General features: G+C 42.9%; 1 protein-coding gene across 1 annotated transcript; it reads left to right on the top strand.

Annotated features, from left to right (window-relative positions):
- Positions 1-3202: 3202 nt before the first annotated feature.
- C1H21orf62 (chromosome 1 C21orf62 homolog) lies at positions 3203-19235 on the top strand. Its single transcript, XM_032353842.1, has 2 exons — positions 3203-3617; positions 16847-19235. The coding sequence occupies exon 2, from the start codon at positions 16891-16893 to the stop codon at positions 17569-17571; it is 681 nt and encodes a 226-aa protein (XP_032209733.1). The 5' UTR covers positions 3203-3617; positions 16847-16890; the 3' UTR covers positions 17572-19235.
- The last annotated feature ends 4992 nt before the right edge of the window (positions 19236-24227 follow it).

Here is a 24227-nt window from a genome sequence, read left to right as displayed (position 1 = left end):
TGAGAAAACCCAGACCAGCTGACTGGTTTTTCTCAAGAAAATAAGATGCAAGGACCTCTTCCAAGAGCAAGGGTGCTGTGGTTGAAACATGAACGTTCAGTCCCAGTAGAGGAGGGTCATCAAAGAAAGCCATTGGGCAAGAGCAGACGGGAAGGATGACCAGTTGGTGCAGGTGTCCATTTGAAGTGAGCATTATGAACTTCTGGCTCTTCACATTTTCTCCATGAGTACCTGCACCCTCGAGCAGGAGCTGAGAAGGCAGACTTGGGTGGGGGGGAGGCAGCAATCCAGGGCTGGATGGTATGGCGGTACATCCTCCTGGGTGGGGAGTCATCAGCATGGTGGGGAGGGCAGCATGGAAACAGCTGATCAGAGTCAAGAGTGGGTGGAGTAGATAAAGTGAAGCCTGCACAGATGTTTCTGCGAGGGTAAAGCAGAGCAGGAGCGAGGGAAAGAAAGAACACAAAGGCAACATTGGCAGCTTGAACGTGGAACAGGGTCACACGCCAATGACAAGGTCTAGAGCACAATCAGAGCTCCCAGGTGAGGACAGGAGCCTGGGTATCCTGCAGTGAACTGAGGAATGTTCAGGTTGGCACAGAAGGAGTTGGGATGGTAAGGGAGGACTTGAGATGCATCCTGAAGTTGCCCAGGATGATGTAAACGCTAACAGAAGATACTGGTGTTGATTTGGAGGTGGTTAGCAAGTGGTAATAGAGACTTCGGATGATAATACCTGGAGAAAGACTATTGGAAAGAGTGGTGTTTGAGGCTTTGCTTTAAAAGAGACCAACATATTAATTAACAATCAAAGCAGTTGCTAAAGTTTGAAGACAAAGCACGATTTGCCTCCATGCAGAATTACAATTGGCTTTATTTCTGCAGGATAAGTTGGAGAGGTGTGTATCAGTATGCACTGAGTATCATCTGCATGTGCTCTCAGGAGTCTGCATTGCTCTTGTGGAAAAGAAAAAAGAAGAGGAGAGGAGAGAAGAGAAGAAAAATGAAAAGAAAGAAAAGCTTCAGGTAGTTTCTCGTGGCCATAAAATGTCTATGAGCAGGTAATGGTCTCTTTCTCCAGCAGACAGGGCAGTACAGAGCGGCTATGGGGATGTAGCAATGTCCTCAAGGTACTGGGCTGCTCCATATTCCTGCAATCTCTGTGTTCACACAGGAAGAAGCAGCAGAGGAGGCAGTGCTAGCAAACCACCACTCAGCTGGTATTGGCTAGAACTTGTCCCTGGTGTGTCATTCAGGGTTCAGGTTGGTTGCAGAGGACAGAGCCCACTCTAACTGATCTAAATAGAAAGGAGTTTCTGAAGACATACAGAGAGTTCTTGAATCATGGAGAGGGCTGAACTGACGGTAGGCTGAGTTCAGAAAGTCCCCGGGGGATTGAGCTATGGAGGGAGCTGCTGCCTCTTCCACAATCAGGAAGTTGCTGAAGTAAGAGGCCACCTTCTCCAGCCGGAAGCCAGGACCACAGACCTCAGCTCCAAGCCCTGACACATCTGCTACGACCAGGAAGCAAGTCGACCAGAAAGCTGTGCCCCCACAGTGCTTGCTCCCAGACGAGGCCAGTTCTGCTAAGGCCCGTGCCTGCAAGAAAGATGCCCAGAACTTTCTTCTCACTCCCGACCAGACTCAATTCCTAAACAAAACACTGTGGTCCTCTCTCCATGTGACTTAGTTCCAGATCAAGGAGATGTGATCAGTCAAACTTAAATCCTATCTGGAGCCGCAGCTGCCTTGGTAGTTGTAGACTCTTTAAGTATTTTGGTGGAAGCAGGCCCTGGAAAAGAAGGTCAGTGTGTCAAATTCCTGTACTTGGTCAGCTTTCCCTTCCTCTGTTCTCAGGGGGCTCTGCCCACACATGTCATCTCATTGAATCCCTACCTCAACCTTTCAATGAAGTATTGCTATCCTGTTTATAGATTAGGAAATCGAGGCTCACGGATTTTGAATAGCAATGTTCAAAAAGGTAGTAGAATCAAGATTTGAGCCAAAGCCCATGTTCCGCTATTCTCATATGGTAGCATTTATGTTTGCTTTGCCAAAACTAACCACTGGGAATAGTGGATTCTCTCTATTCTCAGTTCCCTTGCTCCTGGCTGTGGTTCACTGGCTTTCAAAGAGCTGAATAGGCTTAGTACTCTGCCATCTCCAAACCTTTGCTCTAGCAACATTCTTAATTGCTTGAGTTGCTTCGTCCTGTGGACTAAGACTTCAGATGACCTGGGCGTCAGGACTGAATGGGGTGAGAAAGGAGGAAGGCTTCATCCATCAGCTCACATTCTCTATTGGCCAAAGACTCACTCCATGAGACATTATTGCCCTTTCCCCTTACATCTCTCCACTCCAGATCGGATGCGGCCCCTCTACAAAGATGTGTCCAATCTTCCCGCCAACGTGTAGCTCTACCCTTCCTGCAACTCCCGTGTGTTTTCTTGTACTTCCCTTCAAACATTTCTCACCGTCAACTGAGATAAATACCCCTTCCAGATTATAGCTTGAAGATAAGAACTATGTCATTAATTCCTTTTGTCCCTTACAGCTCTTGGCACAGCACACGCATGTGGTAAGGGTTCCCTAGGTGAATAATAAATAAACAGAATGAACTTCCCTAATTCATTCAAGAGGGACTCTCTTTGTTAAAATAGTGGATAATCTATATCAGGGTAACACAGATCAACTGATTTTCCCTAGTGTTTTTAATTAGTGAGACCTTCCTCTATCACCACCACCTGATTTCTCCAGTATTTACTGACCCGTCATCAGTTAAGATACACAGAATATTTCTTACATGTTTATTTGCTTTGTGACTCTAAACATTTTTTTTTAAGATTTTATTTATTTATCAGAGGGAGAGAGGGGGAGAGAGCAAGCACAGGCAGACAGAATGGCAGGCAGAGGCAGAGGGAGAAGCAGGCTCCCGGCTGAGCAAGGAGCCCGATGTGGGACTCGATCCCAGGACGCTGGGATCATGACCTGAGCCGAAGGAAGCTGCTTAACCAACTGAGCCACCCAGGCGTCCCGGCTCTAAACATTTTTAAAAGTGCTTGAAAAAAGAGAGAGAGAGAACAGGACAACATCTTTGGAGTTGAAATGTGTTCATCTGCTCTTTGAAACAACCACAAGAGTGTTTTTCCCCTAGTTCAAGCATCTACATACATAACAATCCCTCAAGCCCAAAAGAATGAAACAAACCATGAAAACAAAAGCATCTAGGAATCTATGCTCTAAACTTAGCCCATTCCATTTCCTGCTAAAGTAGAACTTCTCCCACTACTGTCAGCCCTTCAGGGTCGGCATACAGCAGCACCCTGCCTAGTTTCTTCTGGAAACTTTCCATTGTCCAACCCTCAGAGTGGCCAGAACTCACCAAGGCAGGTTCTGTCCTGCTGTGTGGTTAATGAAGCTGGTGGGCCGGCAGCTTCCTCCTGGTTGCCATGAGAACGACCAGGGCCACTGGCCCTCTGAAAACGGAAAAGAACAGCAAGTGCAAGACCACACATTCCCTCCTGCCTTGCAGATTAAAACAGCTGTCAAGCCGGAGTGAAGAATCAGGCAGAGGTCTGCAAAGTGGAAAAGTGAGCCTCACGGTAGAACTCTGAGATGTAAGTACTTTGTCTGTTCTTTTTTGAAAAGCATGCCTAGCCGGGCAGACAGTTTTTCGTAGCTTCAGAATTTCTGCTGGCTGGCAGGCAAGTTCTGCGACCACATGAACAGCCACGGTGGGCGCCCCTTCTTCTCACAGAAATTACATTTCCTGAACAAAATGTACACTTAACGGGTACACTTTCAGCATGAAACGATTTTGTTTAGGCTTCTAGGCACATGAATTGTTCTTTACTGAGATTCTGCCTTTAAAAGGAAATGTTTTCAGTGTCTTCAGCAAAGAGTGAAATGGTCTTCTCATTTAGTCTCTAAGCAGATAAACTCACGTAGGCTAATATTATACAACAGATATCTCCGTGGAACCTGGGCTTGTTTCTATTTAAAAGATTTGGCTCTATTTCCCAGTCCCTCTTCAATGCAAAGTCGTAATTACACACGAGAGATGACCTCTTTGCCTTATCGTGATCCCACAGAAAACTGGGAACTTTCAAAACATCAGCTGATACTGTTCCTTTGCTCTGTTTCTATCTAACAGCATTACATTTATTGCTTTTTTGCACTGCTCAATGGGAAACACGGAAAGAGAAGAAGAATGCTTAGAGGAGCATTTTACTCGTGGATCGGTTAACTTAGTGAAAAATATGTGCCTTTATTTAAAAGTGAAAAAATACGATAAGTACTATAGTCAAAGGCAAGAGCACGGGGATTTTTTAGTCAAAACTAGGAGCCCTTACACAGTTCTGCATAAATGTTATTGTTTAATAAGCATGTTTTTTAACAGTTTTTTTTTTAGCAGTAAGTGTGTTGGCATGAACTGAGTAGAGGAAATGTTTCAGAAGAGTTTGTACATAATACTCTGTAAAAACCTGTCTTTAAAAACTACCAAAAATATCCAGCGTCGTGTGTTTGAAAAATTTTTTAATGAAAACAGGGATCTTTGGGAAGTTTTTAACTTTTATTTTTGGCCCAAATAATGCAATATGTTTGAAAAAAAGATATTTTCATAAAAACATTTTTTTTACAGAAACTGGGTATTTTCTGAAAATAATAGGTTCAATAAAGTATTTATGGAAAAGAGTGCTTTTTCACAGCTGACTTGGATTTCCCAATTTTCTCTTCCAAACCAGTGTTTGTATTGCTTAAAGCTAGTACACAATCAACTTTTTAAATTCAGTGTCCAGTTAGATCACGTCTCTGTGTTATTGGGGAGAACAGATAAGCCACATGGCTCATGGGCATATGATCGAGAGCACAGACATGGGTGTATGTGCCATGCTGGAGGGTCTGAACCCCAGTGTTCTAATCAGCTGAGCGTAGACCAAGTCATTCAAAGGAAAGTCTTGAGAAGTTCACAGTCATTGGGGAACAATTTCTCTTAACGCCATGTGTCAAAGAGAGAAGGCAGTAGCTACATATTTTAGTTAAGCCTTCCCATTGGCTCACTCTCTGAGTTAATCTGTGTCCTACATGCAGAAGCAGCATACAACTGATGTCCTTATTTTCAAATCTGATTTCTAAATATTCTTTTTTTTTAATTAAGATTTTACTTATTTATCTGAGAGAGAGAAAGCACTTGAGCGCACAAGCAGGGGGAGCAGCAGTGGGACAGGCAGAAGCAGATTCCCCATGGAAGGAAGCCCTGCGTGGGGCTGATCCCATGGTCCTAGGATCATGACCTGAGTCAAAGGCAGACCCTTAGCCGACTGAGCCACTCAGGTGCCCCTAAATGTTCATTTTAAAAAATGTTCCCAAAATGTTTATGTCTACTGGAACTCATTTCATTCATTTTGTTTCCTATGCCTCTAACATGAGTTTGCTATACACCCTTTATGTTAAAGGGCACAGAATCTAGTGATAGAATGTGAGGTATTAGAGTAGGAACATGAGTCTGGACTGGAAAATAACATTAGAATTTCCACCACGACTCCCTAGAACATACTTGGCTGCCTGAGTTCAAATCTTAGCCCTGTCTTTCAGGCTCTGTGACCTTGGGAAAGCTATTTAAGCTCTGTATTTCTCCATCTTCTGATATTAAAAATGGGCTCAAAATATCCACCTTTACTGTGACTGCAAGGATTAAATGATATAAAACATGTAAAAGTATTTTGAAGAGTACCTGGGACAAAGAAGCATTCATTAACTGTTATTATTAATCCATAAAGCATACGCATAGTTCCTAATTTCAGTCAACTTTCAACACCACGTATCTTCCACACCTCTTATTTGGAAGTACATTATCTGTTATCGGTGTTTCTATATTTAGCTGGTTTAGTCCTGGGAACACAGGGCTGAGGAGCTGTGTCGATGCAATAAAATGTTGATACAATAACATGTCTTCTCTACCCAGCAGCCCGAACTCTCATGGGAATCAAGAGTGTGTATATGGCCAATTAGGTTTGAGGTGCTTTGGATATTCTGTCAAGTTGAGCTATCAAGTAAGATGCTGGATACACAAGCATGAAGCTCAGGGAAGAGTGTGGGAACAGGTTCACCATCAGCATACAGACGATATTGAAGTCCATAGGTTAACATGCAGTCAACAAAAGAATGGTTGTACAAAAACAAAAAACTCCCACTTATTTTAGGGTTATTTTAGTGTTAGAAAAATTGTGCAGATGGCACAGAGACTCCCACTGGACCCACACTCCATCTCCCCTATTATTACGTCTCACGTATGTATGCTACATACACTTGTCACCATTAATGAACAGATATCAGTACATTATTATTATTAACTAATGTCCACATTTTATTCAGATTTCCTTAGAATGTCCTATTTCTGTTCCAGAATTACACATTACCTTTAGTCATCATTCCCAGGAGGCATTTAAAGACACAAGTCTTCAAGAAAGCAGCAAGGTTTGGGGCGCCTGGGTGGCTCAGTCAGTTGAGTGGCTGACTCTAGTTTTCTGTTCCAGTCGTGATCTCAGGGTCATGGGATCAAGTCCTGTGTCCAGCTCCACACTCAGCACAGTCGGCTTAGGATTCTCACTCTCTCTCCTAAAATAAATAATTTTTTTTTTTTTTTAAAGAAAGCAGCAAGGTTTAAATTGCTTTTGGTCCCAATATTTGTAACTAAAACCACTAAAGGAAAATTTAATTCTTAACTCTTCTAAAATCTAATTTTTGGAATAGTTGAATATAAGTGAAAGGAAAAAGCTTAAGTCTTACATTGTGGGGATATAGTTCAACGTACTTTATGGAGCTGTAATAATGTACAACACTAGGTGGAAGATCTTACTCCCTTTTTATTGTTCTGGAAGCAGGTAATTAAAACAGTAAAGGTTTACAAGACTTTTTCTTTTTTTCTTCCTCTCATCTCTTAGCAAAGGGATTACTCTGACTCATTTTCCTTGGCAACCTCACACTCATGTAATACAGGCCCAGTAATTGGAGTAAAGGTGTTCCACGCTAGTTTTACAAAACTAGATGCTTCGGTGTTCAGTTGTGGGGAGGTCTGCGATGTGGGCTATTAGAGTCCCTCAACTGAGAGCAATTAGGGCGATGGCTTCTAAAGCTCACAAATATCTGTGAGATCAATATCTCCTAACTCTGCTCACTCTTACTGGAAGGCCTGGGTGGATGGGTGTAGGGAGGTGGAAGGACAGGGATCTGGGGCCCTCCCTTGGGGCTCCTGGTCCCCGTTCCAAGTGAGTGTGTTTTGCTTTGTGTCCCCAACAGTTACAGGAAAGTTCCAAGGCAACTGCAAACCTAAATGGTCCTCAATGGCAAAGCCAAAGAGGTTGGCTTTGGGATTTTTGCAGATGTCACTCAATGGCTTCCAGGGAGACCCACAGGCATAGGAGAGCAGTGACCAGGGACATCCCCAGTCTGTCCTCCTGGAAGGGCCAAATGGTGCTGCCTGCTCCTCCTTCCTCACTGTGCTGGAGCTGTCCTGCACTCAGTGCAGAAGTGGGGAGAATGGCTCTGTCCCCAGGTCACTGTCCCACTTTGTCACCCAGAGAGGGACCATTTGTGCCCCACCGCTCAGAGTTCTTGAGAGAAGTCCAGGCAGCCTCTGCCTGCAGCTCCACTGGACTCAGCCCAAGGCATTAATTAGTCTGGGCTGAGGAGAGACAGGTGCCATCCTGTCCCTCCACTCATCCCTGCCCGAGGCCTTCACACATCATCGTCACGCTTCCTTCTTTCTTCCTTGACAGTTCCACACATGCAAATAACCGCTGGCTACAGGCCCCCCTCTGAATTCATGAGATGGGTCCAGATGCATCTGTTTAGGCTGGGCTGGGTCCAATTCAGCATGACTACTCTGGACAGTTTCGAGCCTGGTATTTCTGAAAACAAGTAATGGAGCTGAAGATCTAGTTACCCCCCAAACTTGTCAGTAATCCAGGCTAGTGAGAGGAGTAAGACATGAGAAACACCTAGCAAGTGCTGCAGGGCTGTAAACAGAGTTACCTGTGCATTTGGTCTGAAGGGTGTTTTGTCGCTTCCTTAAACCTCTGTCTTAGTTTCCTATTACTACATAACACAAGTCTACAAACGTGGTGACTTAAAACAAAAGAAATTTATTCTCTTCCATTTCTGGAAGTCAAAGTCCAAAACGAGTCTGTGCTAAAGTCAATGTGTCAATATGGCTGATTCCTTCTGGAGCTCCAGGGGAGAATCCGTTCCTTGTGTCTTCCAGCATCTGGAAGTGGCTGGGCTGGCGTTCCTCTGCTTATAGCCATATCACTCTGATCCCTACTTCTATGGTCACATTGCCTTTTTTCTTTCTGTCTCCTCCTATTTTCCTCTTAGAAGACCCTTATGATGACGCAGGGCTCACCCAGATACTCCTGGATCTCCCCATCTGTTCTGCAAAGTGCCTCTTGCTCTACAAATAGCATTTACAGGTACTAGGGATTAGGACATGTACCTCCAGTGGCCCTTATTCACCCTGCCCACCGCCTCCCCCGGCCCCCCACAGTATCTAGCAGGGATAAGAAGAGACCAGGAAGAACGTGTTTTGATCATTGTCTATACCCTACGGCTCCTTTAAACATTTTACACACATTTAAGTTAGAATGTGTAGAATTAGTAGAAATGGGAAATGGACGCTTATTTCCATTTACCAGATTATTTCACTAAGAATGTTGAGGCTTCCCATTCCCCAGAATTACAGAGGAATGTTTGTAAATCAGAGTTGTTTGTTACAAGAAAAATGGTGCAAAGAAGCATTTTTGCTTTATGTTGAATCTATTCTTTATTCAAATTTTTGATGTAAGGAGTGCATTGAATGAACCAGTAACTTTCTATTTCTTTGGGGTGACTTTTGGGATGCCTGGACAGAGCATGCTAATATATCCCTCTTATCATTATAATTCTGACTTTACAAAATATCATAGCTAATAATACTATGTATAACATAGTATACCTACTAGTAGTTAGCAGTACTCATGAGTAGCACTAATAGACTATATATATTTCCACATGCATCCTTCTCTACTCGTATTGTATCCTAGTGTGGTAGGAATTATCACCCCCATGTCATATTGAGAGAAATGGCTCAGAAAGTCATTTCTGGGTGGCCCACACTGTACTCCCTGTACAGTGAGTTGAACAGGAACCATCACAAAAATACTTTAAATTGTGTCCTCTTGAAATCCTAATTGCATGCTTGAGGCTAATTTTGTCTAAATGTCATCTCATGGAGACATGAACTTTGAGTTCCTCATTTTCTGGATGAGGAAATAAAGCAGATGACAGCAAACCGTTTAGCTCCTACTCTATAAATCCAACGAGATCCCAATCATCTCTGAATCACATTGAACTCAGCTTTGTGCCTCTCACAATGAACCATGTCACGCTCAATGACAGCGAAGTGGCTTTCACCAACAGAGACTGCCCAAAGCGGTGTCTCCAGAGGCAGACTCTGGGGAGGGCATGTGAACATTCAGTGGCTCATACCAGGGATAGGGGTGTGCTGTTGCGGAATGTGAAGAAGAAAGAAAAGACAACACTTATCACAGTTAAGAAAACTTTAAGGAGAGATCCAAATCAATGTGACTTTCAACATTGCAAACTTTGAAATAGTCAACATCAAAGCTATCACTCCTTTCTTTAATATCATCTTTCATAGTGTTTTATCTGTAACCTGCCTCCCGCGGTGCATTTGTGGGTCAGAGCCAAAGAAAAGAAAAATGCCCAAGATCTTTTTTCTCAAAGAGCTTCTCAAGGTCCTGCACCTAAAGGGTTCTCATGAGCATCTCATCCACATAATACAGGGGAGCCGGCACCTCCTCCTTGACCTGCCTGGGAAGGGTGATTGCACAGCTACGGATGAGTTGCCCTGGACCTGAGAACAGGAGATCTCTCGGTTCTAGGGTCCTCCAGAGGAGTCTCCATCCCACACTTCTCCCCTATTTCTTATTTAATCCTCGCCTTCTCTCTAACAAGGGACACGTAGGAATAAGGCTTAAAGTGCAAATACCCTTGAGCGAGAATGTGTTTATTTAAATGAAGGCTTAGCCATGTGCCATTAGAGCCTTGTATGAGAGTGGGTTTTTAACACCAGGCACCTGGATGAGCCCTGACCAAGGAATTAAGAGGAAGGCCCAGCAAGGGGACTCTGGGGATGGGAAAGCTGCTGTAGCCACTTCATAGTCTTGCCTGTCCCTTGTATTGCCAGCAGCTGGTCTCACTGCCAGCCTAATGAACCCACCAAGGGGCTCCTGACTCAGTGAACTCTGCCTTTTCTCTGGGCGGTCAGGGACAGAGTGGGCATCTTCAGGAGTGGAGTCCCAGGTAAGCCAGGTAGGATGCTAAGAAGGAAACCAGAAGCTTTTCCAGTGCTTCCCACTCTGGACCCCCTGCCTCCTACACCACATGTTCCTCCTGAGGCGTTCAGGCGGGTGTCCCGGCTGCCTGCCTGCAGGAGGGTAGGGGCTTTGTCTTCATCCCTCCTTCCCAAATCCCCCGCTCTTGGTCCACTCCACCCAGCCCCGGATTCCGGATACTGAAATAGATTTATCCGGAGAGCCTGGAGGGAGAAGTCGGCAAATGGAGAGAGGCAAACCTTCAAAGAAAATACAAGAGAAAAATGTTCTCTTACTTAGAACCCAGGGTGCTCTCTGTGTCTCTACTCCAATTTCATTTCTGCCCGGCACCGAAATGACCTTCCTCATACCTGGAACTAAAGAGGTCTGCCCTGCTTACGAACTTTCAGCGCCTCCTTTTTGCCTCCTTCAGGGGCCTCCTAAGGGAGTATTTGCATCCAAGGGAGTGTGCAAACCAGGCTAGCAGGGTAGAGCTGAAGGTCCTCCAACTTTCATTATTTTCCACCTCAAATTTTTAAAAAATCTACTGTGTATAGCTTACAATGTAGATGATATACAAATATGATATTTATAATGATTTTTTTAATAAATGAAAGGTTGTATCTATTGGGGAGGGGCTTTTAAAGTTTTTATTGATGAGGTGAGGATCAGAAGGGTTTGGAGAGAGGCGGCCTGGGTGACTCAGTCAGTTACGCATCCACTTTTGGTCCTGGGATCCCAGGGTCCTGGGATCAAGCCCCGCATCAGGCTCCTTGCTGGGTGGGGAGACTGCTTCTCCAACTGCCCCTCACCCCACTCTAGTGCTCTCTCTCTCAAATAAATAAATAAAAGGAAAAGAAACCTCTCTTCATTCTGAAAAAAAAAAAAAAAGAAGAAGAAGAAAGGAAAAAGGCAGGGGAGAGGGAGAAGAGGTAGGAGGAGGAGGAGGAAGAGAAGGAAGGGCCACAACAGTTTGGAGACTAAAACCCTGAGCCTGGCTGCAAGGTCCTGTCTACCCCTGCCCTGCCCTCCCTCCAGCCCCATGGGCTCCCAGATGTGCCAAGCACTCTAGTCTCTGGGATTTTTCTCAAGTGACCCTTCTATCTGCAGCCTTTCCCCTTCCCTCTCCCCACCCCATTCTCTGCATGGCCCTAATAACACCCCTTTTGGGAGACTTTCCTGGTCTTTCCGGCCAACACTTACTCTGTGTCTTTAATAAGCACCCACCAATCACATTGCCCCCTGCCCTATAATTAGTTGCTACTTGCTTGTTCTCAGAGTACATGCCAAGTTCCTGGGGCAACCCATTAGACCCCTGGGGTAAGTGAGGCCATCCTATTGCTCTCAGGGTTAGCAACAGTGGGAAGCTTTTTGATGAAATACACTTCAATAGTAAGGTGTAGCTCTCTCTTTGTGGGATATACCCCCAATTCTACATTGTCTCCTTTTCTGGAATTTCTCTCATTTTCGCCCCCTTGGAATCTTCAAGGAGATTTGCAGAAACACACTTTGAGAACTGCATTTGTGAAAGAGCCTAACCTAGCTCTCCAAGTTCTGGCTTCAAAGTGGATTTCTTGGGGTGCCTGGATCCTGGCTGTCTTCTGCCTTTTCTTCCTCTGTCTGCAGTGAAGATTTCTCTTTCGGACCATCTGTTTCTTGCTGGAGCATCTCCTTTGTGTCTGGTCTTTTTTCCCCAGCTTCTTCAGCTGAGTCTTTTCTCTTAGTGCCTTTCCACCTTTGAAATTAAAAGATCCCTTCTAATTTCAATTTAACCCATTTCTGAATTAAAAATCTGAAGTCACTCTTAGTTTTTAATTGCTGTTAGAAGTGGGGAATACCGCTATGCTGTTCCACAATAATATTTTTTCTCTTTTGCGTTGAGACTACAGAGTTCAAAACATCATTATTCAAGACATTTCAAATCTGTTTTGAGCAAATGGTCCAAATGGTATCCTCCCACCGACAGACACACTATCTCCTTACTAGTAATATCTTCTTATAAACAGAACTAGTGCAGTTTGAAACATTCCTTTTGGAGCCAAGGATAAACATTATCTAAACACTGGGTGTAATCCTAGACTGAGAAAGAATCTGTGTGGAATTTGTTTTGAAGTTACTGATGTCTATATCTGCTCAATTCAGAAATCTTTGCTTTCGTGCAGCTAATTGCTGGTATTAATTGCCGTTGAGATTTCTTCTGTGGCAATACAAAATGAATATTAGGACTGATTCTGAATCATTGCCCTGGTTTATCAACATGTTCAGTGCTTTAAAGGCTCAAAGACTTAATGATCATACATGGTTTTCCATATCTTGCCAGAGAAATTTGGGTGGATTGACACTACCTGTTGATCATGGTTGCATAAAGCCACGTATGACGTCTTACAACCTAGGCATGTCAGAAATCTCTAGTGCCCACCAATATGTAGGCTGTCCCAATATGTAGGCTGTCCTCTCCTCCTTTGGCACGGTGCTGGATTTCATTTCCAAGCTGTTTGCAGAGAGAGGTGCTACATGCCTGAGTTCTGGCCGATGAAATGTGAATGGAAAATCCTGCAGAGGATCCAAAGGCCTGGGAGAGGATAGAGCGAGGGAGGAAAGCTTGAGTCCCTGCATGACCACGTGGAGCAGAGCACACCCTCCCCACCCCCATGGCTCCTTAATGGCATTATGCTGCAACATGAGGGAGGAATCAACCTTTGCCCTAGCTTTACTATGTAGTTTTCCATTTATGGGCAAACTCCAGCACAACATCAGCAGAACAGCATAGACCCGTCACATTGCTAGGCTCCTGCCCATCGTAGGGGTGGGGAAGGGGATCATCTTGGGACATAGGAGGCAAATCCTAATGATAGAGCACACAAAGAGCTGGGATGCTGAGAAAATGATGTGTCAGGGCAAGTCAGAAGTTTCCACCCTACAGGACCCCTCAGCTCCCCTATCCCAAGAATATCCCCATAGTCCATCAATCTCTTGGTCCTACTTTTGATTTTTCCAAATTCTGATCACCCTATGCTAATTACATAGGTAACTTTTTTTCTTCTTTTTTTACTCGAGAACTACTGCCTTCCTCAGATACTACCTCTTCCATGAAGCTTATCATGATACCTTTCATTTCCAGGCAAAGTTAGTTGTAGACATAACACTCTATACAAAATGTTGTTATAGTGATTGTCACATCGTACTGTGATTATCGATTCAAGTGTCTCTTTACTGGGGAATAACCCCTTGAGGGAGATCTTATTGGCTTTCTTCTACGTTTCCTGCACAGAGGCTAGCACACAGCGAGGACTCAACAAAGGTTTATTGAATGAATAAAAAAAGATAGCTTACCAAATGTCAGTGTATTCGTTTCATTGCTTGTTATAGAAATCCAGTTCAGACTGGTTTGAGTGGGAAAAACAAAACAAAACAAAAAACCTGGTTCAAATATTTCAAAAATCAAGGAAGGATGTCAGACATGGCTTGATTTCAGTGCTCTAGAAGGTTTTTAGGAATCTCTCTCCATTTCGTGCCTGTTCTTCTCTGTGTTGGCTTCATTGTCAGGCAAGCTCACTCCTTCTGGAGACAAGATGGTCACCAGTAGATCCTGATTTCCCTTCTAACTAGATGAGCAACCCCCAGAGGAAAAATAGTTTCTTTCCCCATGATGGTCAAGGGCATAGCTAAGGGCAAGGACAGTGTGATGTATCTGTGCCCATTCTCCTAATTCCAGGCTGGAATCTGCCCACAAATGAATAAACACACAGTGAAACTCAGGTGTTCACAATCCACATTCAACAAATCTAAAAAACCAAGTGGTTTTTTACCCAGGATAAAACTGAAGGAGAAAAATGTCCAACAGCATCTTTTTGGAAACCCCATAAGCTTATTACCAGGAATATTTGTCCCACTCTGTACCCTATCAGGAGGCTTTCTTGTTTCAGCTTTCAAGTTCCCTGATATCCAAAAGCGGGGGGGGGGGGGGGTGTCACCCTGAGGTCCAGCCAGGGCCCTGACAGCAGGGGACAGGGGGTTGCTCACAAATCCCTTTTATGATCTCTAGCCCCACTCATTTCAGGAAATCATCATCCGTTTCTCTTCCCACCTCTTTTCTTCTTCCATGCATGTCTCTGAATGGTACCAGCATCTGGAATAATGAAGTTGGCACTTTTCTCACCAGGTTCCAGGCTGATGGGTAGAAACTTTTCCGCCTCCCTTTTCCCCTCCAGGCTGGGATCAGAGCAAGCCATTGGCATTGATGACAGCTTTCCTAGTTCTGGGATGAAAGGGTTACTGGGGTATGAAGACCTAGAAACCTCCAATGGAATCTAGGACAACTGATCATCTAAAATTATCTTGTAATTAATAAGTTACTGCTCCTTACTAAGTGGGGTAGTCACCACCACATTTTAAAACTATTTAAAACTGTTAAATCTTGTGTTCAGGAAGAATTCTGGCCCTAGGCATTTCTTAAAGACCTTTCTTTTATTACAAAATGAACCAATGAATACACTCTTTCAGAAAAGCCTGTGCCAACTTCAAAATAAACACAAAACACTATAAAGCACCTTATTCAGATCCCCAAATGGACTTTAACCTATCTCTCTGCTATGTTCTTATAACCACTGGTATGTTCAATAGGGTCTTTCTCAGTGCAGCCTCATTTGTCCTCCTCTTCTGCTTATAAGCTCTAGGAGGGCAAGGGTACGTCTTGTTCATCTTTATTTCTTTTGCTTGACCCTGGCACATGGCCCGTGCTGAACCCTACCTGACTCCTGCCTTTGCTTTCTCTCCCTCCCTATTGCTACGGCCCCTTTGGTCCTCATAGGTATGCCTGGAAGCAGAATCAAGTCCTTTTGAACACAAGTTCTAGAAGCTTGTTGTCTTCTGGGCTATGTCCCCAGGGCTAGCGAAGTGCCTGCCACCCAGTGAATGCCCAGTAAACATTTGCTGAATGAAGGAAGTGTGATGGCTGTGAACTAATGTCTTACCTTCTGTTCAGGTTTATTGGTTGAGCTTCGGGTTAGTCTCCCTGCACTCCAGCCACCAGCTGATGAACTTGTGCTCTCCATCTTCTACCTGACCCCGGCATTTTCAGCTTTGCCCTCTTGAACTTCCCTTTGCCTTGCTTTGCCACCTTGTGGCCTCAGCTTGCAACCTAAGTGGTGTATGTCTGCCTTGCTTCTTTCCTGCTGTCACATATTCAGCCTCTCAGACTGACCCGTGTATCCCTGCTCAGCACTTCCTGTAGGGGTCCTGTCACTAGCCGTGGACTCTCTAAGTCAGAGATCTCATTCCAAGTATTTTGCCATGCCCATGGTGCTTTGTACATGCAGATGAACTGAATTGTCTCGTTGGTCAGTTCAGAAGAACTGAATGGTATCTTTGGTCCTGCATCTTTTGGTCATCTGTCAGCTAACTCAGGGGAAATTATTTTTGCAAGACTGAAAACCTGGCACCCTACTTCATAACGTGTGTCTCATTCCTAGCTCACCATAAAAGAAGACCATGCATCTATTATATGCCAGGTACCAGGGCATTTTCCTCCAGATCGGACATTGGCGTTACTCCTAAAACCATGCATACGCTCCTACTTTATTTAGATCATTGATCTCTGCTAATATATTGCTTCGTTTTGGAGCCCTACACTAAGCTATTTGATAAAATCTGTTTATAACATTTGTTCCGGGGAAGGAGCAGATAAGCAAGTTCGTTGTGATTAATTGGTGTGTGATTAGTGTTTTCACTGTCTATGAACACAGTTAAAATCTAACACTTACATTTGTAGGAAAGCAGGAATGTATCAATGGATCTATAAACAGATTAATATGGGGGGGCATGCTTGTCTAGTTAGAAATTAAAGTTTATCATTAACTAAATGTTTCACTGGTATTCATGCTATGCTGTTTAACAGGTAGCACTTGGGGAGCTGAATCCAACACGGAAGTGTTTGTCTCCTGAATTCCAGGAAGTCCGATATTGAGGGGGAGGAGGGAATGTGCATGTTCCAGGGACTGCCAGGTACTCAGTCCACAAAAGACGTTTGGAGAATGTGCACAGTCAAAGCACTACAGATCCCTGCCCACGGACAGCAGGGTACGCCGGGGTCTCATCTCGGGCACCCTGTCTTGCTCGCTGTTGGTGTGTTAGTCTGTCAACAGACATCACAGGGAGTCTTATGTCTCAGATGAACAGATTGGCTGCTGTCTCTCATGGGGCTCTGAGAAAAGATAGTGTCTGCACTTGGGCTCCATGCATTGCCTGCCTTTGATAGAACTATGAGAGAGAGGAGGTTACCATGGGTTATCTCACGGGTTCCTTTTCTATCAATTGCATATCCCTTAAGTCATCTCAGCTCCCAACGTGGGGCTCAAACTCAGGAGCCCGAGATCAAGTGTCCCAGGCTCTACCGACTGAGCTGGCCAGGTGCCTATAAGCTATACATTTTTAAAGAGAGCCTGTGGTAACCAAGCTGCATATTTTCCTTTCAGGTGAGTTCCAGTGAACTGGCTCACGAAGGGGAAACACACGCTTGATGGCACACGCTGAGATCAGAATGGCACCACCTTCTGGGCACAGGGTCCTTCTGGCCGGCACGCTGGGCATCTTTGTTCTCCACTGCTTCACGGGAGGGCAGAAGAACAGCACGCTGATTTTCACCAAGGAAAACACCATCCGGAACTGCAGCTGCCCTGCAGATGTCCAGGACTGTGACTACAGTCTGGCCAACTTGATGTGCAGCTGTAGAACCGTCCTGCCTTTAGCCCTCCAGCAAACCAGCTACAGTGACCATCTGACCATCTGGTTCACAGATGCATCAGCCCTGGGCCTCCTGTTGAACTTCACGCTGGTCCGGGACCTGAAGCTTTCTCTGTGTGGCACCAACACTCTGCCCACCGACTACCTCGCTATCTGTGGTCTGAAGAGGCTTCGGGTCAACACCCAGGCCAAGTGCCTATCACCAGAGCAGAGCTCGCTCATGCTCAATGGTGGGGAAAGGGAACCCAGAGAGCAGCCCGTGTGGTTTCCCAGAGGCTGGCAAACATGTATGTACATCTCCTTCTTAGATCTGGCACTTTTCAACAGGAAATCATCATTAAAAGCATACAGTATTGAAAACGTTGCCAGCATTGCCAACAATTTTCCTTACTTTTCTTACTTTGAAACCTTCCCAATTTTAAGCAATGAAAGCTATGTCGTCACTTTCATTTACTAACGTTGTAACAGAGGCCAACCTTCAGGAACTTTGGCAAGCTATGGATAATTTGAACAAGAAAGCTGGGAACAAGCCCATGGGCATCCTTACCTACAACTTCACCTGTCTGCCCAGCCCCCATTCACCACAGAGCCACACATACACCAGCCCTCTCTGCTCTACTCTTTGCTCAACCATGGGAGTGATTTCAAAAAACAAAAAAGGAACAAAACTCAAAAAACCCCCAATCAACCAACCAAACAAAATGATCTGTGTCCAGAAAGTCTTGAGAGTAGCTGGGTCTGTGCCCCTGGGGGGTCTATGGGGGAAATGTCAGATCAGATATGGAGAAAGCAATACACACCAAGGACTGCTTAGCGGAACTGAGCATTGGGGATGACCACCAAGGAAGACATCTTCCTTCAAAACACTGCCTTCCTTTTATTCTGCTTCATTTTGATACAGTGACTGGAATTCCCCTAAGAGGAGAAGGATAGATTTCACAGGTTTTGGGACTGTGAGTTCCACACAATGATTAGGTTCTCCTAGACTCATATTTTCCAACATATTTTCCAAATACCTCTTAGACCGATACTTGCCAAGCATGTATGTGCTGAGAAAGGGGAGTTTTAAGAGTGGAACAGGTCAGGTTGGGGTGGGACCTTAGGACCAAAGGAGAGCATTAAGCTTAGAGGAATGTGATACAGAAATGAAAACCAGAGGACACAAAAATCAATGACATATATCTCAAAATTTTGCTTAGAGCAAGGCCTAAACGCAGGGAGTTTCTCTCTTACATCCCTTTTCTTTCATTCTTTTCTTTGACTACTTCTTTGTCCCCACCATACAACGTCACCTTTCTTCTCCCATTTTCCTCATCCTCTCCCTCCCCTTCCTCCTCCTGCTCCAGAAATAAGAATTTGGATTAATACCATTAGAACTGCATTTAACACCACCAGGGGCTAGCCTGGGAATGCAATAATCATTTATAATGTTATTCTTATGGGAAAAGATGCTCATATGACTAAAAGAAAATTAACCAAAGAACTTTTAGGGCTCAGTCCATTCGGATGTTTAACTGTAAAGTTAAGACACATTATATGACATGATTGATACAAAGTGGTCTGAGGTATTACAACAGAAGGAACCAAGGCAACATATTAAAAATAAATAAATAAAAAGGAAACTGATCTTAGTGTACCAAGAAAAATTTTCTTCACAGACTCAATTTACCACTGAGATACAATGTAAAGAATCCATGGCAATTATGATACAAATGTCCAAACTTAGAGTGCAAGGAACTAGAAACATAATTGCATTTATAATGTCATAAGGGTAAGAAAGAATTTTATTATAAAATAACAGGATGTCTTGGGGTTGATGATTTCAGATCACAATCAACACTTTTTTCTCTTACCCTTAACATAGGGTAACTGAAATAACCTGAAATATCGACATTTGCTTAATTGGTGGGGGAATTGGCCATTCAGGCTAATTAGCATGAGTCCATAATGTCAGTGTTTAAATCAGGCCAAAATTAAGACCAAAGTATGACTTTTAATAGAATAATGCAATGACCTCATTACTGATATTGTATTTGAGAGGTAAGTTTAAAGTGAGAGAAAAAGACAAGGAGAAAAAAAGGATTTGGAAAAAGGAAAGCAGGAATAATATAACTGAAAGAACAAAAAATAAATATATTTACTATCATTAGTTACTGAAAATACAAAAAACTGAATTTTAATGTATTTTTATTAATAAAGTACAAAATTAAATGATTTAGAAATTATGAGTACCTTAAGATGCATTATCTTGCTAGGACTTCTAATACTATGTTGAACAAGAGTGGTGAGAGTGGGCATCCTTGTCATGTTCCTGATCTCAACGGGAAGGCTGCAAGCTTTTTCCCATTGAGGATGATATTTGCTCTAGGTCTTTCATAGATAGATCTGATGAAGTTCAGGAATGTTCCCTCTATTCCTATACTTTGAAGCGTTTTAATCAGGAACGGATGCTGGATTTTGTCAAATGCTTTTTCTGCATCAATTGAGAGGACCATGTGGTTCTTCTCTCTTCTCATATTAATTTGTGTATCACATTGATTGATTTGCGAATGTTGAACCATCCTTGTAGCCCAGGGATGAATCCCACCTGCTCATGGTGGATAATCTTTTTAATGTGCTGTTGGATCCTGTTGGCTAGGATCTTGTTGAGAATCTTAGCATCCATATTCATCAGTGATATTGGTCTGAAATTCTCCTTTTTGGTAGGGTCTTTGCCTGGTTTGGGGATGAGGGTAATGCTGGTTTCATAGAAAGAGTCTGGAAGTTTTCCTTCTGCTTCAATTTTTTGAAACAGCTTCAGGAGAATAGGTATTATTTCTTCTTTGAAAGTTTGGTAGAATTCCCCAGGGAATCCGTCAGGCCCTGGGCTCTTGTTTTTTGGGAGGTTTTTGATCACTGTTTCAATCTCGTTACTAGATATCGGTCTGTTCAGGTTGTCAACTTCTTCCCGGTTCAATTTTGGGAGTTTATAGTTTTCCAAGAATGCATCCATTTCCTCTAGGTTGCTTAGCTTATTGGCATATAACTGTTGATAATAACTTCTGATTATTGTTTCTACTTCCTTGGTGTTAGTTGTGATCTCTCCCTTTTCATTCATAATTTTATTAATTTGGGCTTTCTCTCTTTTCTTTTGGATTAGTGTGGCCAATGGTTTATCGATCTTATTCTTTCAAAAAAAAAACCAGCTTCTAGTTTCATTGATACGTTCTACTATATCTCTGGTTTCTACCTCATTGATCTCAGCTCTGATCCTGATTATTTCCCTTCTTATGTGTGGAGTTGGTTTGATTTGTTGTTGATTCTCCAGTTCTTTAAGGTGTAGAGACAGCTGGTGTGTTCTGGATTTTTCCATTTTTTTTTGAGGGAGGCTTGGATGGCTATGTATTTCCCCCTTCGGACCGCCTTTGCTGTATCCCATAGGTTTTGGACCGAAGTGTCTTCATTCTCATTGGTTTCCATTAATTGTTTCAGTTCTTCTTTGATCTTCTGGTTGATCCAAGCATTCTTAAGCAAGGTGGTTTTTAGCTTCCAGGTGTTTGAGTTCCTTCTGAACTTTTCCTTGTGATTGAGCTCCAGTTTCAAAGTATTGTGATCTGAGAATATGCAGGGAATAATCTCAGTCTTTTGGTATCAGTGGAGTCCTGATTTGTGACCCAGTATGTGGTCTATTCTTGAGAAGGTTCCATGTGCACTTGAGAAGAATGAGTACTCTTGTTCAACATAGTATTAGAAGTCCTAGCAACAGCCATCAGACAACAAAGAGAAATAAAAGGTATCCAAATTGGCAATGAAGAAATAAAGCTCTCTCTCTTCGCAGATGACATGATTCTTTATATGGAAAACCCAAAAGACTCCACCCCCAAACTACTAGAACTCATATAGCAATTCAGTAACGTGGCAGGATACAAAGTCAATGTACAGAAATCACTGGCTTTCTTATACACTAACAATGAAAATACAGAAAGGGGAAATTAGAGAATCAATTCCATTTACTATAGTACCAAGAACCATAAGATACCTAGGAATAAACCTAACCAAAGAGGTAAAGGATCTGTACTTGAGGAACTACAGAACACTCATGAAAGAAATTGAAGAAGACACAAAAAGATAGAAGACCATTCCATGCTCTTGGATTGGAAGAATAAACATTGTTAAAATGTCTATACTGCCTAGAGCAATCTATACTTTTAATGCCATTCCGATCAAAATTCCACCGGTATTCTTCAAAGAGCTGGAGCAAATAATCCAAAAATTTGTATGGAATCAGAAGAGACCCCGAATCGTTAAGGAAATGTTGAAAAACAAAAATAAAACTGGCGGCATCACGTTACCTGATTTCAAGCTTTATTACAAAGCTGTGATCACCAAGACAGCATGGTACTGGCATAAAAACAGACACATAGACCAGTGGAACAGAGTAGAGAGCCCAGAGATGGACCCTCAACTCTATGGTCAAATAATCTTCGACAAAACAGGAAAAAATATACAGTGGAAAAAAAGACAGTTTCTTCAATAAATGGTGCTGGGAAAACTGGACAGCTATATGCAGAAGAATGAAACTCGACCATTCTCTTTCACCGTACACAAAGATAAACTCAAAATGGATAAAAGACCTCAACATGAGACAGGAATCCATCAGACTCCTAGAGGAGAACATAGGCAGTAATCTCTTCGATATCAGCCACAGCAACTTCTTTCAAGATATGTCTCCAAAGCAAAGGAAACAAAAGTGAAAATAAACTTTTGGGACTTCATCAAAATCAAAAGCTTCTGCACAGCAAAGGAAACAGTCAAGAAAACAAAGAGGCAACCCACGGAATGGGAGAAGATATTTGCAAATGACAGTATAGACAAAAGGTTAATATCCAGGATCTATAAAGAACTCCTCAAACTCAACACACACAAAACAGATAATCATATCAAAAAATGGACAGAAGATATGAACAGACACTTCTCCAATGAAGACATACAAATGGCTATCAGACACATGAAAAAATGTTCATCATCACTAGCCATCAGGGAGATTCAAATTAAAACCACATCGAAATATCACCTTACACCAGTTAGAATGGCCAAAATTAGCAAGACAGGAAACAACATGTGTTGGAGGGGATGTGGAGAAAGGGGAAGCCTCTTCCACTGTTGGTGGGAATGCAAGTTGGTGCAGCCTCTTTGGAGAACAGTGTGGAGATTCCTCAAGAAATTAAAAATAGAGGTTCCCTATGACCCTGCCAGCAATTGCACTACTGGGTATTTACCCCAAAGATACAGATGTAGTGAAAAGAAGGGCCATCTGTACCCCAATGTTTATAGCAGCAATGGCCACGGTCGCCAAACTGTGGAAAGAATCAAGATGCCCTTCAACGGACGAATGGATAAGGATAAGTGAAGAATGGATAAGGAAGATGTGGTCCATATACACTATGGAGTATGATGCCTCCATCAGAAAAGATGAATACCCAACTTTTGTAGTAACATGGACGGGACTGGAAGAGATTATGCTGAGTGAACTAAGTCAAGCAGAGAGAGTCAATTATCATATGGTTTCACTTATTTGTGGAGCATAACAAATAGCATGGAGGACATGGGGAGTTAGAGAGGAGAAGGGAGTTGGGGGAAATTGGAAGGGGAGGTGAACCATGAGAGACTATGGACTCTGAAAAACAATCTGAGGGGTTGAAGTGGTGGGGGGTGGGAGGTTGGGGGAACCAGGTGGTGGGTATTAGAGAGGGCATGGATTGCATGGAGCACTGGGTGTGCTACAAAAATAATGAATACTGTTATGCTGAAAATAAATAAAAGGGGGAAAAATATGCATTATCTTCCATTTGGTGGCTCTGAATAGTTTCAAAGCACTTTTACAGATGTTGTAAGTGATTCTTGTAAGAAATAATTATAGAACAATGGGACTTAAATCAATAGACAAGGAAAGTTAATTTAGTAATAAATCACTTGCCTGATTTATTTATGGCCTGAAAATGTGGTTCAGGATGCACTGACAGAGGATAAATAAGGAACAGAGAAAAATCCACAGAACATACATGGGGGAAAACGGCACTCAGTGCTCAGCAGAGGGTGAGGGTTGGGGTGGGGGACAGCAGGAGGCAGTGGGAATAGTGGCAAGCTGAGAGTATATACCCCACCTGAAGGGTCCACAGCAGCTCAGTTCTAGCTGAATGTCTCTGTGGGAGGATACAATGGGGCCAGATTTCATCCTTCAAAAAAAAATTAGGAATTTCATGAATTTTGTGTGAAATCTCACAATTTGTAAATGTTGGCACACTATTTTGCCTCTTTGTTTGTTTGTTGACTTCAGGATCACTGTGTGTCAGTGGTCCCCTTAAGCTTGGGGCTGGACATTAGTCACCTCTGATCAGTGGTGTGCTGGTAAAAGTTTCACCACCAGCTCTCAAAAAAAAAAATGCATGGATACATATGTACATGTACATAAATTTATTACAAATTTATTACAAACATAGTTTACAAAATGATAACAAAATATACTGTATTCCTTATTATAAACTGTATGTATGTAATTAATTCCCAAAGAATGCTGTAGGTGATTCTTGGCAAATTCTTATGTCCAAAGCTAACCCAGTATTGTGACTGATGAGTGAGTATAGTTCCTGGCATGAATGTTGGCTGGTATTTTTATTTACATTAGGAGTAAGAGGAAAATTAACAAATATTTTTGTGAGAATGGCATTTGCTAGTCAATGATGTAAGGATATTCTTTGCTGAATCAAATAATCTTTTTCAAATACTGGAGGAATACTTACTTACTTGGAGAACTATTCAGAATGCTAAGGCTATTGAAATGATACTTTAAAATTTAGCTTAGCCTGTATTATTAACATTTTCTCCAGCACACTCAACAAGACAACAAATCAAACCCTGTTATGTGTAGTGTTTCCAATGTTAGTGGTGTAAACACTGACATCATAACCAATTTAAAGCTACCAAGAGAAGCCATGAACAGAGTTGAGCAAAGATGCACAGTAGGACATGAGTAGATAGCATTTCTACCTACAGATGCAATAGGCACAAACCATCTCAACAGCACAAATAACAGTAAAATGCAGTAGAATAATGAAGAAGTAGTGAGTTTTGAGG

The sequence above is a fragment of the Mustela erminea genome, chromosome 1 (assembly GCF_009829155.1).
Source record: "Mustela erminea isolate mMusErm1 chromosome 1, mMusErm1.Pri, whole genome shotgun sequence".
Classification (NCBI taxonomy): domain Eukaryota; kingdom Metazoa; phylum Chordata; class Mammalia; order Carnivora; family Mustelidae; genus Mustela; species Mustela erminea.
The sequence above is the reverse complement of the archived record's forward strand: the minus strand, read 5'-3'. Positions and strand labels throughout refer to the sequence as shown.